General features: G+C 44.0%; 3 protein-coding genes and 1 long non-coding RNA gene across 4 annotated transcripts in view; 2 read left to right on the top strand and 2 right to left on the bottom strand.

The window, feature by feature from the left end:
* LOC112589042 (uncharacterized) overlaps positions 1–2,622 on the top strand; it is an 11,518-nt gene extending 8,896 nt beyond the window's left edge. Inside the window, exon 3 of the long non-coding RNA XR_003113214.1 lies at positions 2,167–2,622. This is a non-coding gene — a long non-coding RNA (uncharacterized LOC112589042). The remainder of the gene's footprint in view (positions 1–2,166) is intronic.
* Positions 1–4,108, bottom strand: part of LOC105188705 (RAS oncogene family member RabX4) — a 4,942-nt gene extending 834 nt beyond the window's left edge. The window contains exons 1-4 of the mRNA XM_011150300.3: positions 2,577–4,108; positions 1,276–1,336; positions 857–995; positions 68–271 (exon numbers count right to left, since the gene is read on the bottom strand). Coding sequence (XP_011148602.1) covers positions 68–271; positions 857–995; positions 1,276–1,336; positions 2,577–2,700 — 528 coding nt within the window. The 5' untranslated portion in view covers positions 2,701–4,108. The remainder of the gene's footprint in view (positions 1–67; positions 272–856; positions 996–1,275; positions 1,337–2,576) is intronic.
* A 1,953-nt stretch (positions 4,109–6,061) lies between these two features.
* Positions 6,062–8,745, bottom strand: LOC105188702 (uncharacterized). The gene is made up of 4 exons (XM_011150298.3): positions 7,749–8,745; positions 7,419–7,653; positions 6,864–7,309; positions 6,062–6,773 (listed from the first exon to the last, which is right to left on the bottom strand). Exons 2-4 carry the CDS (start codon positions 7,594–7,596, stop codon positions 6,564–6,566), a joined length of 834 nt encoding a protein of 277 aa, XP_011148600.1. The 5' UTR covers positions 7,597–7,653; positions 7,749–8,745; the 3' UTR covers positions 6,062–6,563.
* Positions 8,746–9,559: 814 nt separating this feature from the next.
* On the top strand, positions 9,560–11,646 carry LOC105188732 (lymphocyte expansion molecule). Its single transcript, XM_025300841.1, has 5 exons — positions 9,560–10,019; positions 10,180–10,324; positions 10,443–10,525; positions 10,798–10,942; positions 11,205–11,646. Exons 1-5 carry the CDS (start codon positions 9,833–9,835, stop codon positions 11,515–11,517), a joined length of 873 nt encoding a protein of 290 aa, XP_025156626.1. The 5' UTR covers positions 9,560–9,832; the 3' UTR covers positions 11,518–11,646.
* Positions 11,647–15,973: the final 4,327 nt, after the last annotated feature.

Genomic DNA, 15,973 nt, shown 5'->3' with positions numbered 1-15,973 from the left:
TTTCCGTTGTGGATGCAATAAAAGAAGAGGATAACGCGAGAGGATTCAACGCGCGAACAGGTCTTACCCGCCGGCCCCGTTGTTCCCGTATCCTTCTGGCTAGAGTGAGGAAAGCTTCTTCGATATTTATGTTCTCCTTGCACGATACCTCGAAGAAGGGCATATCGAAGTTCTCCGCGATCTTCTGGCCTCTCTCGGCGTCCACGGCGCGGTGCGCGGTCGCGTCGCATTTGTTCGCTGCCAAAACTTTTACTACGTCCGGTGACGCATTCTGCCGAAAACGGAAGTGTGCCTGTGATTCACGCTCTCTTGCGAGATAATTCTGTTACATGCTGCGATCGCTTCGAATCGACTAACAGAGAGAGAGGAACGCGCGTCTCTATCCCGGTTTGGCGAATTTCATTATTCACCCCCGACTTTGTCAGATAAATGAAATTTCCTGCAAATCGCTACGCGATTTTATCCCTGCGCGCACGGTCATAAATAATTTCATTGCGTTTTACGATCAGTTTTACGAACAGAGTTACGAAGCGTGCGAGCACTGTTTCTTGCAACTGCAAGACTCTTAATCCATCAGACGTCCGATCTTAATGCTTAATTGGCCGCGCGTTATTATGTAGCTTTCACAGCAATTCGCACAATCGATAAATCGCACGAACTTTTCTCGCGGATCACCCGCTAATTTTGTATCGCCGCGCTGTGATTTTTATTTAAGCAGGGCTTAAAGTTTCACATTGCCGGAATGTCCTGTGCAAAATATTCTTAAACGCAGCCACTTAAGAATTAATACGGCGTAAGTTAAGTTTACTCTCCTACTCGCATTATTCTACCTTTGGAGATTGGACTTTAATCTTACTTCTTGGATATTTCGTAGCCAGTAAGACAGATGGTTAAAACTCTCCAAACTAGTGACATCGTACATCAAAAGGATACCCATGGCACCGCGATAGTACGCCGTTGTCAAAGTTCGAAATCTTTCTTGGCCGGCGGTATCCCTTTAAAAATACACACACACACACACACAGAGATATATTTTCAGCGTACTTTCCGCGTACTTTTATCTTAGTCTGTACGCAGCCCTGTCGTTTTACTATGTAGAGTTTCAACATTATCGCACTCGCGGGAACTACACAGGCACTCTCGTCGAGAGGCGAGTGCTGTTCACTTTTCGCGTTTTCACGCGTTCTTGCTTTGTAATTTCCGCGGCGCTAATTTTCCGCGACCGACTATCTGTCGAGCGCTCGACAAGGTGCTTGTGTGATACTCGGTACTCACCAAATTTGCAATTTTATCGGCGTTCCGTCTAAGTTAATGATCTTCTGTTTGAAATCGATACCTGCGGAGACATTTGCCGTTTACATCCACCGTGTGCCTGCACTTCCGGAATGTGAGAGGGGGGGGGAGGGGTTCAGCGGAATTTCGATGTTCGAGCGAAACACCTTCAAGGGGGTGCACGGGTGACTGCGATAGTCCGATTACGTCCGCGACATGGACACGGCAGATGCTATCGTTAATTACGCGACTGTTGCGACAGTTTACACGCAACAATTCCACACGTTCTTTGCGTGCGAGTAATATAATTAAAACTCTATCTATACGGATGAGCGAAATTATCTCGTGACGGAAAGTATACGTTCGCGAAATTCAGCCGCGGAGTATTTTTTCACAGCCGCGGACGGGAGATATATTTCCGCAGAAATATATTTTTTTTTTACCATAATCATGTACACTCCGCACACTGAACAGCCGGCTGAATCCGGCTAAATGTGAAATTGGAAAATCGCGAAAGTCGCGAAATTCGCCCAAGCGGAGCTTGGGGCGGATGCGACCAGGCTGATCAGCTGATCGATGCAGCCTCGGCATATGCATTTTGCGGAATATGTACGTTCCGTACATGCGACACAAATTAATCTCTGACAATGTATTCAAATCCCAACGGAAAATCGCTCTCCTCTTCGCGAAAACAAATTATGATTTATGCGCTTTCGACTGAGAGACAGAGGGTTACCTCGGTATCGCATTGTCTCATAGCAGATAGAAAGCAGCAACCTCGCGTGTAAAATTAGAATGACGCGAAAGAAGAAGAAGAAGAAGAAGAAGAAGAAGAAGAAAAAAGAGAGAGAGAAAGAATTAAAGTGCAACTGTGCGTGTGCTTGTTTGTTGCAGTTTACGAGGTATCTGTGCCAGGGACAGCTGTGACCCCATCGTATATATAGCGGTCTAGGGTTAATTAACGGCTACCTGTATCAACCTGTACACGGAGCGCTGCGCGTTCATCCTACTTGGACTTTAGAACAATGAAAACTCGTCATGGACCGAGGGATGCGGCAGTTGAGGCGAGCACGAGCGCTCGCGATTGTCGCAAGGATGTTCACCCGATCGGCGAGGGGTCAGCTCAAAGGAGAAGCGACGAGTCCACCGAGCACAACTTGAAGGTGCTCGCAGCCACAGGTAAACGGGGGGATACCCGGTGTATTATATGCGGTATGTGTAATGCGCGCGTATCTCTGTCTCTCTCTCTCTCTCTCTCTCTCTCTCTCTCTCTCTCTCCCTCTCTCTCTCTTTCTCTCTCTCACCTATCGTCGAGATGTAGGTGTCGTAGTACCGTTCGTCGCAGTAGCGATGCACGATGCAGGTCTTGCCGACGTTCGAGTCGCCCAGTACCAGGACTTTGTATGTGGCTGCGAAATCCAACGCCATGTTTGCCGTGTCGGATGGTCTCGGACTGTTGTTGGGTCGACAACAGACTCGTCGGCTGGGGGTTGTTCTTCGTGAACGCGCCGCTCGGAGGTGGAAGATCGATTCGAGGCTTGCGCTTTAGCCCCCGCTCGCGAGGTTAAAGGTGTCCTCACAATGTGTGTGACATTTCGTCGCTCATGCGCGGCCTTTGGGTGTAAGGCCATATACGCGCGCGTGTTGCGTGTGTGTATGTTGTGTAATCGACACGTGGAGCAGATATAAGCGTGACTGTGTGTGGACTGTGTATGCGCGTGTGTTTGTGTATACGAGGTAGACACGAGTACTTTTACCACGCCGGTAGCACGGTGTGTGGAGAGAAGATGAAGTCAAAGATCGACGGAGACGACGACGACGACGACGACGGTGTCCACTGGGAGCGATATGCAACTGTCGCTATATATGTTGCATGTGCGATGTATGGAAGAGGACGCATGAAAACTTCCTCTTCTATTTTTACGTTTCTCTCTCGTCCGAGTTTTTTTCCTTCATGTATAATAAAACTCTGTGCGTCTCGGCACAACTTGATCTGACGGCGGAGAAGGAGTAGAGGACGGCATGGGTTCAGAAATAATAAAGCAGTGTTGGAAATTAGGCCGCTTTATTGTTTGTATTATTAATGAGGCCAACATATTTTGTCCACTCCGCAAAGTCAGTGGAAGTTAATGTTTATAACAGGTAACTGTGTTTGTGTCTGCACTCGGGATTTCGCTTCATGCTTCATAACAAAATATTATCAGAATGAAATTCCGTTTTTTGCTTAGACTTTACAATTGTTGATTCGCCAATGTAATCGCAATTTTACGTAATTTTCGTTCGGTTTCTTCTTCTTTTTCTTTTCCTGGGACGAGACTTATGTTCCCATTTTCTATGTATACGTTCTACAACTCTATATGCGTCTTTAGTACTAGCCTAAATTATTTCGCATCGCCATCACGATGAAACGGATAAATACTAATTCTACTTAAGTAATTTTTGGAAACAGCTTTGTCGCAAAGCGGGTCCTACGATAAATACGTAACAATGATAAAATCAACTTTAATAATTTATTTTTATCGCCATGCAAGCCGCACTCACCACTCGTCTTATTACTAAATCTACCTTTAGAGAGAGAGAGAGAGAGAGATATGTATTTATTTGGATATAATATTTATTCCGTCGGTCGAAGAGGAAACAAGCTTCTAAGCGGATCTACTATCGACAGTCATGTCGTGACGTTCAGAAAACTAGCTGTTGCAAATCGATGTAAGACATTCTGATAATCACGGAATTTCCGTCGTTGTTATTATAGCGTAATTTTTCGCTCGATGAGTACATATTGTTATGAAAGAGAGAGAGAGAGAGAGAGAGAGAGAGAGAGAGAGAGGGGGGGAGGGAGAGGGAGAGAGAGAGGGGGGGAGAGAGAGAGAGAGAAAAGTACAATTTGTTTTTCCGCCGGAAATATTTGCTAAAATACGCGAGAAGAATTAATTCCTTTCATTCTTATGATCAAGTTTTCGCGTCAGTCAACACAATAGTCATGTAAATAATATAAATATATATATACATTATGTGTGTGTGTGTAGGCACTTTAAGCATCATAACTTACACATAAATACAATATAATACTATTATTTGTATGGTATATATACCTCCATATATACACGTACATACATATACTAGGTGCGCAACCAAGTTTCCGGGCTTTTTTGATCAACGAAAAATGGAAAATTTCAAGAGAAGTGAAAAAAAAAATTTATTCAAAGTATCGTCCCTCGCTAGCTACACACATTTTTGCCATCTCTCTGGCAATACATGAATACCGCGACGATAAAACGACGCGTCTTTGGACCGAAACCATTCATCCAACCAGTTTTGCACTTCTTCGAAATTGGCCAAGTGTTGCCCAGCCAAGCCATGCGCCATCAACCGGAACAAGTGATAATCGAAAGGGGCCAGGTCTGGCGAATACGGCGGATGCGGTAGCAGATCCCATTTCAGCGTTTTGATGGTGCCCTGGACGATGGAATTGCGATGGCACGGAGCGTTGTCGTGCTGCAATATCACTCGTTCGTGTCTCGTGTCCCATTCTGGCCGTTTTTCGACAACAATGCATGGTTCAAATTGATCAGTTGTTGTCAGTAGCGATGCCCATTGACAGTTTCGCCTGATTTCAGCAGCTCATAGTACACGATTCCTTTCTGGTCCCACCAAACGCAGAGCATTGTCTTCTTTCCGAAGCGATTTGGCCGTGCCGTCGATGTTGATTTTTTGCGTTTGGGATTCTCGAAATATATCCACTTCTCACCGCCAGTAACAATTCGATGCAGGAAACTCTTTCTTTCATGCCGCAAAAGCAAAATTTCGAAAGTGGCTCTTCGATTTTCCATCTGTCTCTCAGTCAACTCATGCGGCATCCATTTTCCTTCCTTTTGAATTTTTCCCATGGCATGTAAACGCTTGGAAATACCTTGTCGGGTCATGTTTAATGCCTCCGCAGGTTGATCTTGTGTTTGCGTATCATCTTCATCCAATAACGCTTGCAGATCGGCGTCCTCGATTGTTTTTGGTTTTCCGGAGCGCTCCTTGTCCTCAGTGTCGAAATCGCCACTTCCGAAGCGTTTAAACCAATCTTCACAGGTAGTTTTCGATGGTGCATGTTCGCCGTAGGCCTCCTCGAGCAAACGACGTGCTTCAGCTGCACTTTTTTGCAAGTTAAAGCGGAAAAGCAAAGCTTCCCGCAAATGCTGTTTATTTGGCACAAAACTCGACATCTTCGTTGTTAGAAAAAATATTTTTGCGTTGCGATATGTGTTGGTATTACGACTGGTTGTTGTTAACAGATGTCCAAGCTATAAAAAAACACAACTTCAGACATATATATGTCGACTACATGTGTCGTTAGCGCCATCCATGTGTGAAACCCGGAAACTTTGTTGCGCATCTAGTATAAATATGTATATACGTATGTAACGATCGGGAAGTGATTAATTGATGTTTTCATAAAATCACTAGTGATTCTATAAAATCAGCGAATTAATCTTTGATAAATAATACTATTGTAATAGTATCATGTATATATACGCTATTTTTTGGTTAATAGTGCCCATAATCGCCTCCGGCCATGATAACGTTCCGCTTGCGTAAACTACCTATACGCTATTTGATATGTTCGCTATTAATGCAATAGTTAATTTTGCTCGGAGTAACTCTTCAGAGACGCTACTCGTTCGCGATTTTTCCTCAGCCGTCTGTAACGCACTTTAGATTATAAAAGTTTCGGTGTTAACAAAGTCTTGAATTACACTGAGTGTTTATCGTGTTTTCTGCCCGCTCGCGAGCCTGGTATAAAGATGTCGAAACTTCGCACCGTTATAAATATATCCGTCGTAAATAATAGATAAAAGTCCTATAAGCTCACGCGAGAAGACCGCACGGTGAGATAAGACGATAAGAGGTAAACCGAATAAAGCGACGAGGATGCTAACTTAGGAAAAAAGGGACAGAGGCGCACGCAACCTAAGTTCAGTCCAGCTACTCTCGGAACACATTCGTTAACAATAATAATACTATATTCATACGGAGCGTTTCTTTGCGTTTTCGTGATATTGATAAAATTGTTACTGTGCCTGCACAGCAACAATGGAATTTGTCACGCAGAGACGAGACAATTTTGGCTCTTGTATCAGAGATCGAGTTAAGCGTTCTACATATCCAGCTATTTCGCAGGAAGAACATGGTAAATTAATGAAGGCCGTTCTCATTTTAGAACGAATGGTCACGCTTCGGGACCGTCGCTGAAAACGCGATATGTCACATACGCTTTCTCCGGAGATATCGTGGAAGCTTTACAAACACGCCCAAATCCACAGTCCGACCATGACTATGTTCAACATGTATACCAAGTCCCTCGTGATGGTGCATCTTCGGAATAGTATAATAGTCGAGTATCTCATGCCGTATCCAGGAAGATGATGACCGCTCTTCCACTTGATCGAACATAGCGGAACGGCCACGTGCAGGATGTCCGGTATCATGAGCATCAAATCGCGTACGACCTTGATGCGAAAATCGAAATTGGCGGATCACGAGGGGATATTCCTCTCACACGACCATCATGGATTGCTCATCATGAATTAATCACTTACCTGGTGCGCATAGCCTTCCCCTCTAACGACGTTCTGAAAGAATTGATCCCAGCTGGCAGCCAGAATATGCAGAATAGCTATTGCGACTATGGTGAACGCCTTCCTGCGAGTCACGGGATTCTTACTGTCCGCCAGATGCAAGACCCAGAAGGTGGATATCAACTCGGTGACGGAGAAGAACATCTGATGATACCACTGCGAATAGAATTCATCGTTCCAGTAGTTTATGTAAACCCACCAAGTGTAGTAATGGGAGAACACGGTGGTCGAGAAAAGCAGCATCATGGAGTATCTGAGCCTCTGCTGAATCGCCAGCCACGTCAAGTACTTCACCGTCTCGTAAAATACGATCACTCCGATGACTATGGCCATCCATATTTTCAGGGTGTTTTGAGTGGCGTTAAAGTACATGTGCTTGTAGGAAGCGATTCCGGACTCGTACGAGCCTGAAACAGAACACATTGTTCACATTGTGTGATCGAGAGTCTGTCTCGCAATTCCCAACTGTCTTAGATGATCGAAATACGTTCAGAATCTTCTGTGAAACATTCTTACCTTTAAACACAGTGTCCCAACATGAACAGGAACAATACTCCTTGTCCACCACTCTCGAGTACTCCTGCCAGAAGTAAAATAAAGATGCGATATGTAGTGGCGGGATACTCAGAGGTGCTATGATGCCCATGAGGTTTGACCCATATGTCGCGAAGCTTTTGTATATCATACGTATCATCTTTGAATGTAAGATACATAACCCTCCAGCATAGATCTGCGACAGGACGCACCAAGACTACAGTAACACAGAAGAGCGGTATTTAGAAATCCGATTCAAGAACAGTCTGATTTGTCACGGAAAGGTAATGTGAGATTATCTTGACGGATTACCTAGAAGAATGTTTATCGACGACGTAGACAACAGCACGACAATAGTAGAATAGAATAGTAGTGCTGTAAGATATAAATATTAGGATTCTACGACTAGCAAGTCCTTATATTTTGATTGGTGCTTCGAGAACGTCTGAAAACTGCTTTGTACAAAATCGTGCCACCCATTTTATGAATAAAAAATATTTCCTTTATCAGATATATTATCGCCTTGGAAGAGATAACAGCGTTATGTAACACTGTCCATTTGCGAGTGTTAAGTGCTCAAAGATAATGGACAGTACTTTAATAGCAGCTCTTTCCAACAGGCCCGATTAAATTCTTACGGAGAACTTCATAAATAACATGAATCTCGCTCTGCGAACATTTTTATCGTGCGCACTTTTACGGCAGGCGATATTCCTCGTGTAAATTACATATATTTTTTATACTTTTTCCACATTGCTCCTCCTGTGCTAACATTCCGCACAATTCAATTATTCACACACTGCAAAAGAAAAGGAAACAGAATCCAAACAAACAGAACCCACGAGGTAAAGGATCGGCTTAACTTTCTACATTGACAAGCACTCAGGTACTAAACATTTATCAGCTGATCAACTCAAAAAACTCCAACAAACGAATCCAACCCCGCGTCACGCATTTTTATTTCGGCAACACGTAATTTTGTTTTCACACGGTGCGCGTCATCACGTTATTCGTGCGCCACGGCGCCGCGAACGGTCGCGAATTCGGTATCCTCGGCCGTTACGTCATGGCGATTGTGATATGTGTTTTATTTAGACACGGATGCAGCACATGCAGCACCCGTGCGCGATCGGTGCTTTCCGCGGAAACACCTTCGAGAGTTCACATGCCAATGAACTCGGCGTCTTCACGAGCAGGCCCTTTAACCCCCATTAGAATGAATGTGGCCTGGTAAACATCTGCTCTGGGTATACACGATGCAACGCCATCTGCGTACGTCAAGACTCTCTGGCAGAAACTTTGCAAGTCTGGAACAACAGGAAAACTCGCACCCGTGTCCAGGCAATCAACTTACACAGAGCAGGCATGGATTGATTCTATTTCTCGTTGTTTAATATACGTCACACGAACGAACAGATATTGCCGGAGATTTTCAATTTTTCTTAATTGCATCTCGATGTATTTATTATGTTATACAACTGTGCAAAATATCACAACGGAGTTTCATTTAATTGCAATCGATATTATAGGAAGCTTCGTCGCTAATCACTGTTGCTTGAAAACGTAGCTGCAGCTGCAAGCGCAGCCGAAGGCAAACGAAATACCGGCAACCGAAAAATCAGCGTTCTGCTATTCAGCTGTCATTCCATTCGTGTTTCATGCTACTTCTTTTCTTGCAAAACATTTCTACACACTTTGGTTTCGTTGTTTCCATTGCCCAATAATTCATCCCGACTCTATTCAAATCATGGATCAAGCAACAAAATAAAAAAACGTCAATGTTACATAACGATCTGAATATTGTCGTTACATTTCGTCGATCCGAAACGGATCTTCTCAGAATTATATTTCAACTTGAGGTTAGACAAATTTAATTTTTTTTTTTTGCAAGAACGTGTTTGCAAATAACATTTTAGCAAAAAGTTTACTCAATGCAGTTGACAAACAACTCGTTAGATTTGTGTTAGATTCACAATTTACATTACGGCGATTTTATCAGGCTACCCTTGAAAATCCATTCTTTTGAAAACTTTACACACAAGAAATGTCACGAAAACACAAAAGCACAAGCTACAAGTTATGCACTTGCTGCTACAAGTGGCGTTGCCGATGCCTAATACCGCGGAAAGCTAAACCACATCCGCCTTTCAATAGCGGGACAAAAATGGATAACAAACTAGGTTTGCACCCCAAAATGCTAACCCTCGCATCGGCGGTCTCACCGGCTGTGGGCACTTATTATCCTCGATCGATCGGTCGCAAACCTGAAACTGTCAGGTAAAAGTTGAGCCTTACCTTTGTATGTTCAAAGTGGCGCGAAAAGAGCAACCGATAAAGTCGAAACCACACGATACAGTTGGAAGAGAAAAGAAGAGACGGAAAGATTCTCCGCCACAATGGGCAATCTGGCCAAGGAAATTATGGCGCAGAGACAACTGATGAAAACCGGGGGTGGGCCTTACGATATACTCCGTTGGCCAGAGAGAATTTTCGAGGTCCCTTGCAAGAGTCTACGAGAGAACGTCGATTTCGGAACAGTGCCACGGTTCGCACCTAGTTACAAATCCACCACACCTGGTCCAGGTAAAATAAAATAATCTGTCGAACACTAAGAGGATAATTAAATCGTTCCGATAATTTGATTCCTATAACGAGTCCTAGAAAAGGGTCTTTCGGATTAAGTTAATCAGCGCTCGAGTCAGGGTTGATCTCTCAATTTTTCCCTCACTCCCTTCTTCTTAAGGCTACACTCTTCGAGTGCACAATCCGTATTACTACCTGGAGCAGAAAAGGTTGAAAGGTTTCTCTCAGGTATCGTCGTTCGAGTTTGACGGTTTGGCTTGCAGATTCCGAGAAACTAGGAAAAGCTGGTCTCTGCCGTGCAACAGGCAAGAATAAAAGAATAAAATCGTCTGATGTAATGTCACTCTACTAAGTTATATCTCACACATTCCTCCATAGTTCCTGAAACCACAAAAGAATCGTCTTTCACGTTTTCTGTGACAGGTATAATGTGAGGCATCCATCTTCACTGGAAATTTTTCTCAAGAAGGTTACGGGCAAGAGAGGGCCCTACGATCTTTTCACAGGTGTGAATATATTTTTTTTCACGAAAATACATACATCGATTATTTTATAAATTGTTTTCAAGAATGATAAAAAGGTATGTTTCAAGATAATTCGTTCTCCATATAAGAATTTAGAAAATATAGATTGATAAAGTGTCATCTTACATTCACATTTTATGGAAAATTTAAAATATCAAGTTTCAAAAGTGGAGATTTAGACGGACAGAAAAAAGAAAATAGCCACGGAAAAGTTTAATTACGGTGTTTGTTAACTTCTATGAATTCATTCCGAGGGCCGAGAGATGAGACCACTCTCATAGGTGTAGCACGTAAGAAATTACCGGACAGCGGAGACTGGCCGAGGAAATTACCAAGTGAGATGGAAAAACTTTTGAGCAAATCCAATTACTTCAAAGGGAAATGGACGACCAATCCTAGGTAGATTTGAGTACTAGAGAATTATAGAACATAAATGAAGGAATAAGTAAAAGATTATTAATCTTTGAGACAAGGTCGTTCAGAAATGGTGTGCTTTCTTCGGAAATTTTTCCGTTAAAAATTGCTGAATTATTATCGTAACAATTTAATCACGAGGACTAATATTAGAATTCATGTTTGTATTTCCTTAAAAACCTAACCTTAAAAACCTAACCTTAAAAACGCGAAAATTTCTTTGATTCGGATAAATATCTCTTTAAAGATTCCCAAAAAAGCCAGTCATAAGGATGTTGTTACAAGACATCAGCACATGTTACCGGGACCCCAATGAGCCGGGACCTGGTCATTACAATCCTCAAGAACCGCAAAAACCTACTACACGCAAGAGATATCCTTTCGATAGTAACGTGGAGTTTGCACGTCCACTTCCGCCGAGTGACATTCGTCCTGGACCAACTAGATACAGGATTAAAGAGGATTCACCTATAAAAGGACACGGATGGACGTCAGTTTTCAAGAGTAAAGTACGAAGAACGATCGACGTTTTTATGCCGCCATCACATAAAAATTTCTAATTTTTGCGAGCATTATAATTAAACAAAAAACAAAATCCACCGTGTTACCCACCGGTAAAATGTTTTAAAAGAAATTCTACGTTTCGTATGAAATATTTTATACGTATTTATATTTATATCGAGATTTTATTGCCCGTAGTCATCGTTCACACGATGATCCTGCATACTTGCTTGCTGTTGTTAAACATAAAATTAACCGAAATATACGACTTCTTATATACGTGGAGTTAACTTTACTTCGCAGCCGCCGATTAGAAATATAACGAGTTCCACAACGAGTGCTACGAGCTGCGTCGCGGCAAAATTGCGGCAAATCGCGCAAATCGCGCAAATCGCGCAAATGCCAGGCTGTCCGCGCGACGAGGCGCGTACGAGCGCTCTAAGCTAATTCCAAGAGCCAACAATCATCGTGATTGATCGTTCGAATTAGCTCGGCACGCCGCCGTGCCGGGCGATTCCTCGTTTTTCCGTCGACGGAGGTTCCTCGAGAGAGGCGCGAGATTTCGTGCCAGGTGGAGAATTGTAACAGGAGCCCTCTCGGGAGATAATGATGCACCGCGCGATCACCCGGACTGCACCGAATGCATAATTCATACGTATGCCACGAACTTTGAACCGGCTGCACGGACAGTATCCTATCCCAGCGCGTAGAAGACGCGCGGTAATTGCATTTAACCGTTATCCAACGACCGCCCCTTTCATTTAGACCCTTACCGCACACGTCATTCGTTTGTTATGGAACGCTCTGGCCCTCCGCGCGTTCTCTCTCCCTCTCTTGCTCTCCCCCCTCCGCCCCTCTACCAGCCTTAATTATGGCAATAAAACGAGACGAAATTTATTGGATCGTATGCGCGGCCCGTTGGCGCGGTGCGATGGCGAAAAATCGTCCGCAATTGCGGCTTTGCGCAATTCCAGTAGTCCCTTGTGCAATTCGGATCGAGGTTCCCGATCATTGTCGCAACATAATTTTCTACGCAGGACACACGGAACAACGCGGGCGGGCGGGCGGGCGGCTGAAGATTGTCGCTGCGCGCTCAAGGTAGAATCGCGCGAAGTGTCTCCTTCCTCTCGTAAATCACGATATTGACACACGCATATTTAATTACAGGCAATAAAATGCGTAGCATCAGAAGCATCTTTCGTGTGTGGAAAAAAAGGAAAAGGGAAAATGAGAAAAATTTCTCGCGGCGAGCCATATGGCTGGGATAATTTCGTAGATTGATGGAGAATTTCACGGAGCAACTGACACCCCGTGTACGCATTCCCATAAGCGAGCTACGGCGGCGGCGGCGGCGGCGGCGGCTACGTAACGCGGCTGTCGCGCGTGTGGGACGCACGCATTAGTTACAAGGGCAAATTAATCGGCACACAATTAGACGCTAATAACTTTTTAATTTACGAGACGCCAACGCGCCTCTCGCAAGATCGATCTACCGTTGGTTGTTCGGGTTCGTTCACCCGCGATGTCGCAAGAGGATAAACCGCAGTGTGACGTTAACCATGTAAAATCACCAGACTACGGATAATAATTTCTCAACCCAGAGGAAAGGAAACAAAACATCGAACGATCTATCTCTTATTATCGGTTTTCTTATCGGCATTCTCGTCAGTTTGCTGCTTGCAACTCTGTGAACTCCTTTTTTTTTTAACCGTCTTGCGCGAAATTCGATTCCTTCAAGTCGACGATATCTTCGCACGACAAATCAGAGTTTAGACCTTAAATTCGGGAGAAAGGGAAGGAAATATGAGGTGTGTCACACGATTGTGATGACACTCGAGGACTGAATAACACTAGATTTTTAGTCTGACGCCTTAGTCAGTGGCAGCTTTGAACGAGCATTAAGAATTGGGCGATACGTAATTTCCATTCAACATTTCAATACCTTTCTAGAGACAGAATCGAATATTTTGTCGCGACCGACCTGCAGGTAAGCTTACTGAATAGGATTCCTCCAGAATCTTCCAGTAATCAATTCATCTTGATGTCACGGCCACACTTTTCTCTTTCTCTCTCTCTCTCTCTCTCTCTCTCTCTCTCTCTCTCTCATATATAAGCGTCGCGTGGTTGTGCAGATTGTCCCGTCTCGTCAAAATTGTTCAAATGACCTGGCAGCACATTCTGTAAATTATCACGACAAAGAATGAACACAGCCACACAATGGCGTTACACTATGTTCCCGCTACTGTTCCTTTCAGAGAAACGTAAATCTTTGGCAGGAATCCTATTTTCGATTACTTTGCTTCATCCCTACTCGTTCCATCCTCCTCGTTTCCTTTCTCCTTTTACTTCTATCGATGACTTTATGTGTCACTCCCCACGGGAGTGTTCTTTTGAAAACTCAGGTTAAGTATACGTCGAGACGGTGCCATGGGCACGCGCCTCTTTGGCATCAGGCATCTCTTTCCAGACTCTGTCTTTCCAAAGTTCCCGTATATGAACACAATAATCGAGAAAAATTTATTAGTTTTGTTCGACAAAGACACTTCGTGACAAAGATACTGTAGCATCTTTTCCCCGATACTATTTATTCTCACCATAGCGATCGCTACAGCTAAGATTCTCAGTAATCATGTATCGTCGCACTTCAAGACTATGCGTTATTATTGGCTATATATATATATATATATATATATATCTCATAAGAGAGTTATAAATTATTGGCTGGTGCTAAATATACCTGCCGCGTGTGGCTTAACGTTAATACCTCAGGGTCAGCCCTGTGTCAAGGCTGTGTCAATGGTGATGATGGAAGTATATTGATTACTATTGGCTAATGGTAAGAGACACATCCGCCGAGGATGAGGAGCGATAAAATCAGGAAATTCACGAAGAGAGAATGGGACGAGTCGCCGGATGGGGGTCTTCGTCCCCAAGCGGATGAAAAGAAGGTAAAGAAAGGAAACTATAAATCGCGACGCAAGGAGGAGTTTTGCGAAGGAACGAGCTCGTGTTTGGTCCAGAGGCGCATTCCCGAGATAATCATGGTCGTGAAGGCTCAAGCGGAGGATCGAACGGAAGCGACGGTTCCGCGCTGCGCAACAGTGGATTATCGATGCACACGTGCCTTTTGTGAAAAAGTTCCGGCCCATCGGGCACGCCGCCCGCGCTCGCTCGCTTGCTCGCTCGCTCGCTCGAAGGCACCCAGGAAGGCCGCCACCGAGGGAGGTGTGATACGTTACAGCTGGTTAAACAGCTGTGGGGTGGAAGGATAGCCGTGAACGCCGCGACAAATTTTCGGCCGCAGCCACCAGAAGGCCGCGTATGAAATCGGAGGAGAGGCTGCCCTCCTTTTTTCCATCCCGTGCACTCGTGAGAGAGAGAGAGAGAGAGAGAAAGAGAGAGAGAGAGAGAGAGAGAGAGACTCGCTTCTCGAATTTATTTCTGGTTGCTTCGCTGCGATGTAAAGTCCTCGGGAGCGACGATTTATCGAGCAAGGTGTAATCTCGCTGGGGGAGGGTGATGAATGTTTGATCGTTTTGTACGTGTACTGAGGATTGAGGATAGTCGGAAAATAAGTTTTCAATTTGATTCTTCAGTCAGATTGGACTTGAGGGAATTTGAGACGAGAACAAATGATTCGTCAGCCGAGCGATCATCATCGTTGTCAGCGAATCTTTGTTTCAGTATGCGTATATATCTGTCGTAGAAGATGGTCGACGGTTTACCGTCGACAAAGTCAGAAAATCGAATGGAAGCCGTTATCTGCCACGGTCATGTCTGTAATTGATACTTCTTTCGTCAAAAGCGCCTTTCGTCGAGAAGCGCGATTGAATCCTTCGCGATCGAATCATCGTCACGTCCCGTTAAATTCGGGGACGACTCGATTAAAAATTCGAAGCGCACCACTAGCGCGCGTAATTAATAGGCGTAATGGCAAAAGTAATGGGGCAATAATTTCAGGGATGGAAGCGGTAGTGAGAGGTGCGCTCTTCGTTTGTACGCTTTAATGGCGCGACGCTCGATAAAATATTAATAATAAATGACACGGATAGACTGGACCGGCGTAACGACTCTTGTTTTAATCCTTACGCTATCGCTCTCGGACTGATGACGATTTGACGGTCGCGATATATTTAACACCACAACTCCGACAATATGACTTAACATCGTTAAGTGCATCGCATCTCAAGCAAGTACTTTGTTTCGACGATCAAATGATTGTGCTATTTTATTGCACACACACAAGTTTTAGGCAATATCTACGTAATCATGTGTCATGTGATAAAAAAAAAAAGAACGATGTATTATTTCCGTACATAATAATAATCATCAAAGTTCCTCGTCTTTTCCTCGAGGGAAGAGGAGGAGCAAATTACTCGTGTTATAAGTTGTTGCAAGTTTTTAGTTACAAATATAAAATAATGGAAAGTCAATTACATGCAATTACACAGGTCTTTAAAACTGTTATCTTCGCACACACATCGAGATCATGAAAATTATCGTGGCGATCCGTGT

This window comes from Harpegnathos saltator, unplaced genomic scaffold (genome assembly GCF_003227715.2).
Source record: "Harpegnathos saltator strain DR-91 unplaced genomic scaffold, Hsal_v8.6 scaffold384, whole genome shotgun sequence".
Taxonomy (NCBI): domain Eukaryota; kingdom Metazoa; phylum Arthropoda; class Insecta; order Hymenoptera; family Formicidae; genus Harpegnathos; species Harpegnathos saltator.
The sequence above is the reverse complement of the archived record's forward strand: the minus strand, read 5'-3'. Positions and strand labels throughout refer to the sequence as shown.

Bases quoted from the DNA above. Each gene is read 5' to 3' on its own strand.
- LOC105188702 (XM_011150298.3), bottom strand. From the start codon at position 7,596: ATGATACGTATGATATACAAAAGCTTCGCGACATATGGGTCAAACCTC. The intron at 7,310-7,418 runs GTAAGAATGTTT...GTTCTGTTTCAG, and splicing joins TTGGGACACTGTGTTTAAAG to GCTCGTACGAGTCCGGAATC. The intron at 6,774-6,863 runs GTAAGTGATTAA...TTTCGCATCAAG, and splicing joins GGGAAGGCTATGCGCACCAG to GTCGTACGCGATTTGATGCT.
- LOC105188732 (XM_025300841.1), top strand. From the start codon at position 9,833: ATGGGCAATCTGGCCAAGGAAATTATGGCGCAGAGACAACTGATGAAA. The intron at 10,526-10,797 runs GTGTGAATATAT...ATTCATTCCGAG, and splicing joins GCCCTACGATCTTTTCACAG to GGCCGAGAGATGAGACCACT. The intron at 10,943-11,204 runs GTAGATTTGAGT...ATCTCTTTAAAG, and splicing joins AAATGGACGACCAATCCTAG to ATTCCCAAAAAAGCCAGTCA.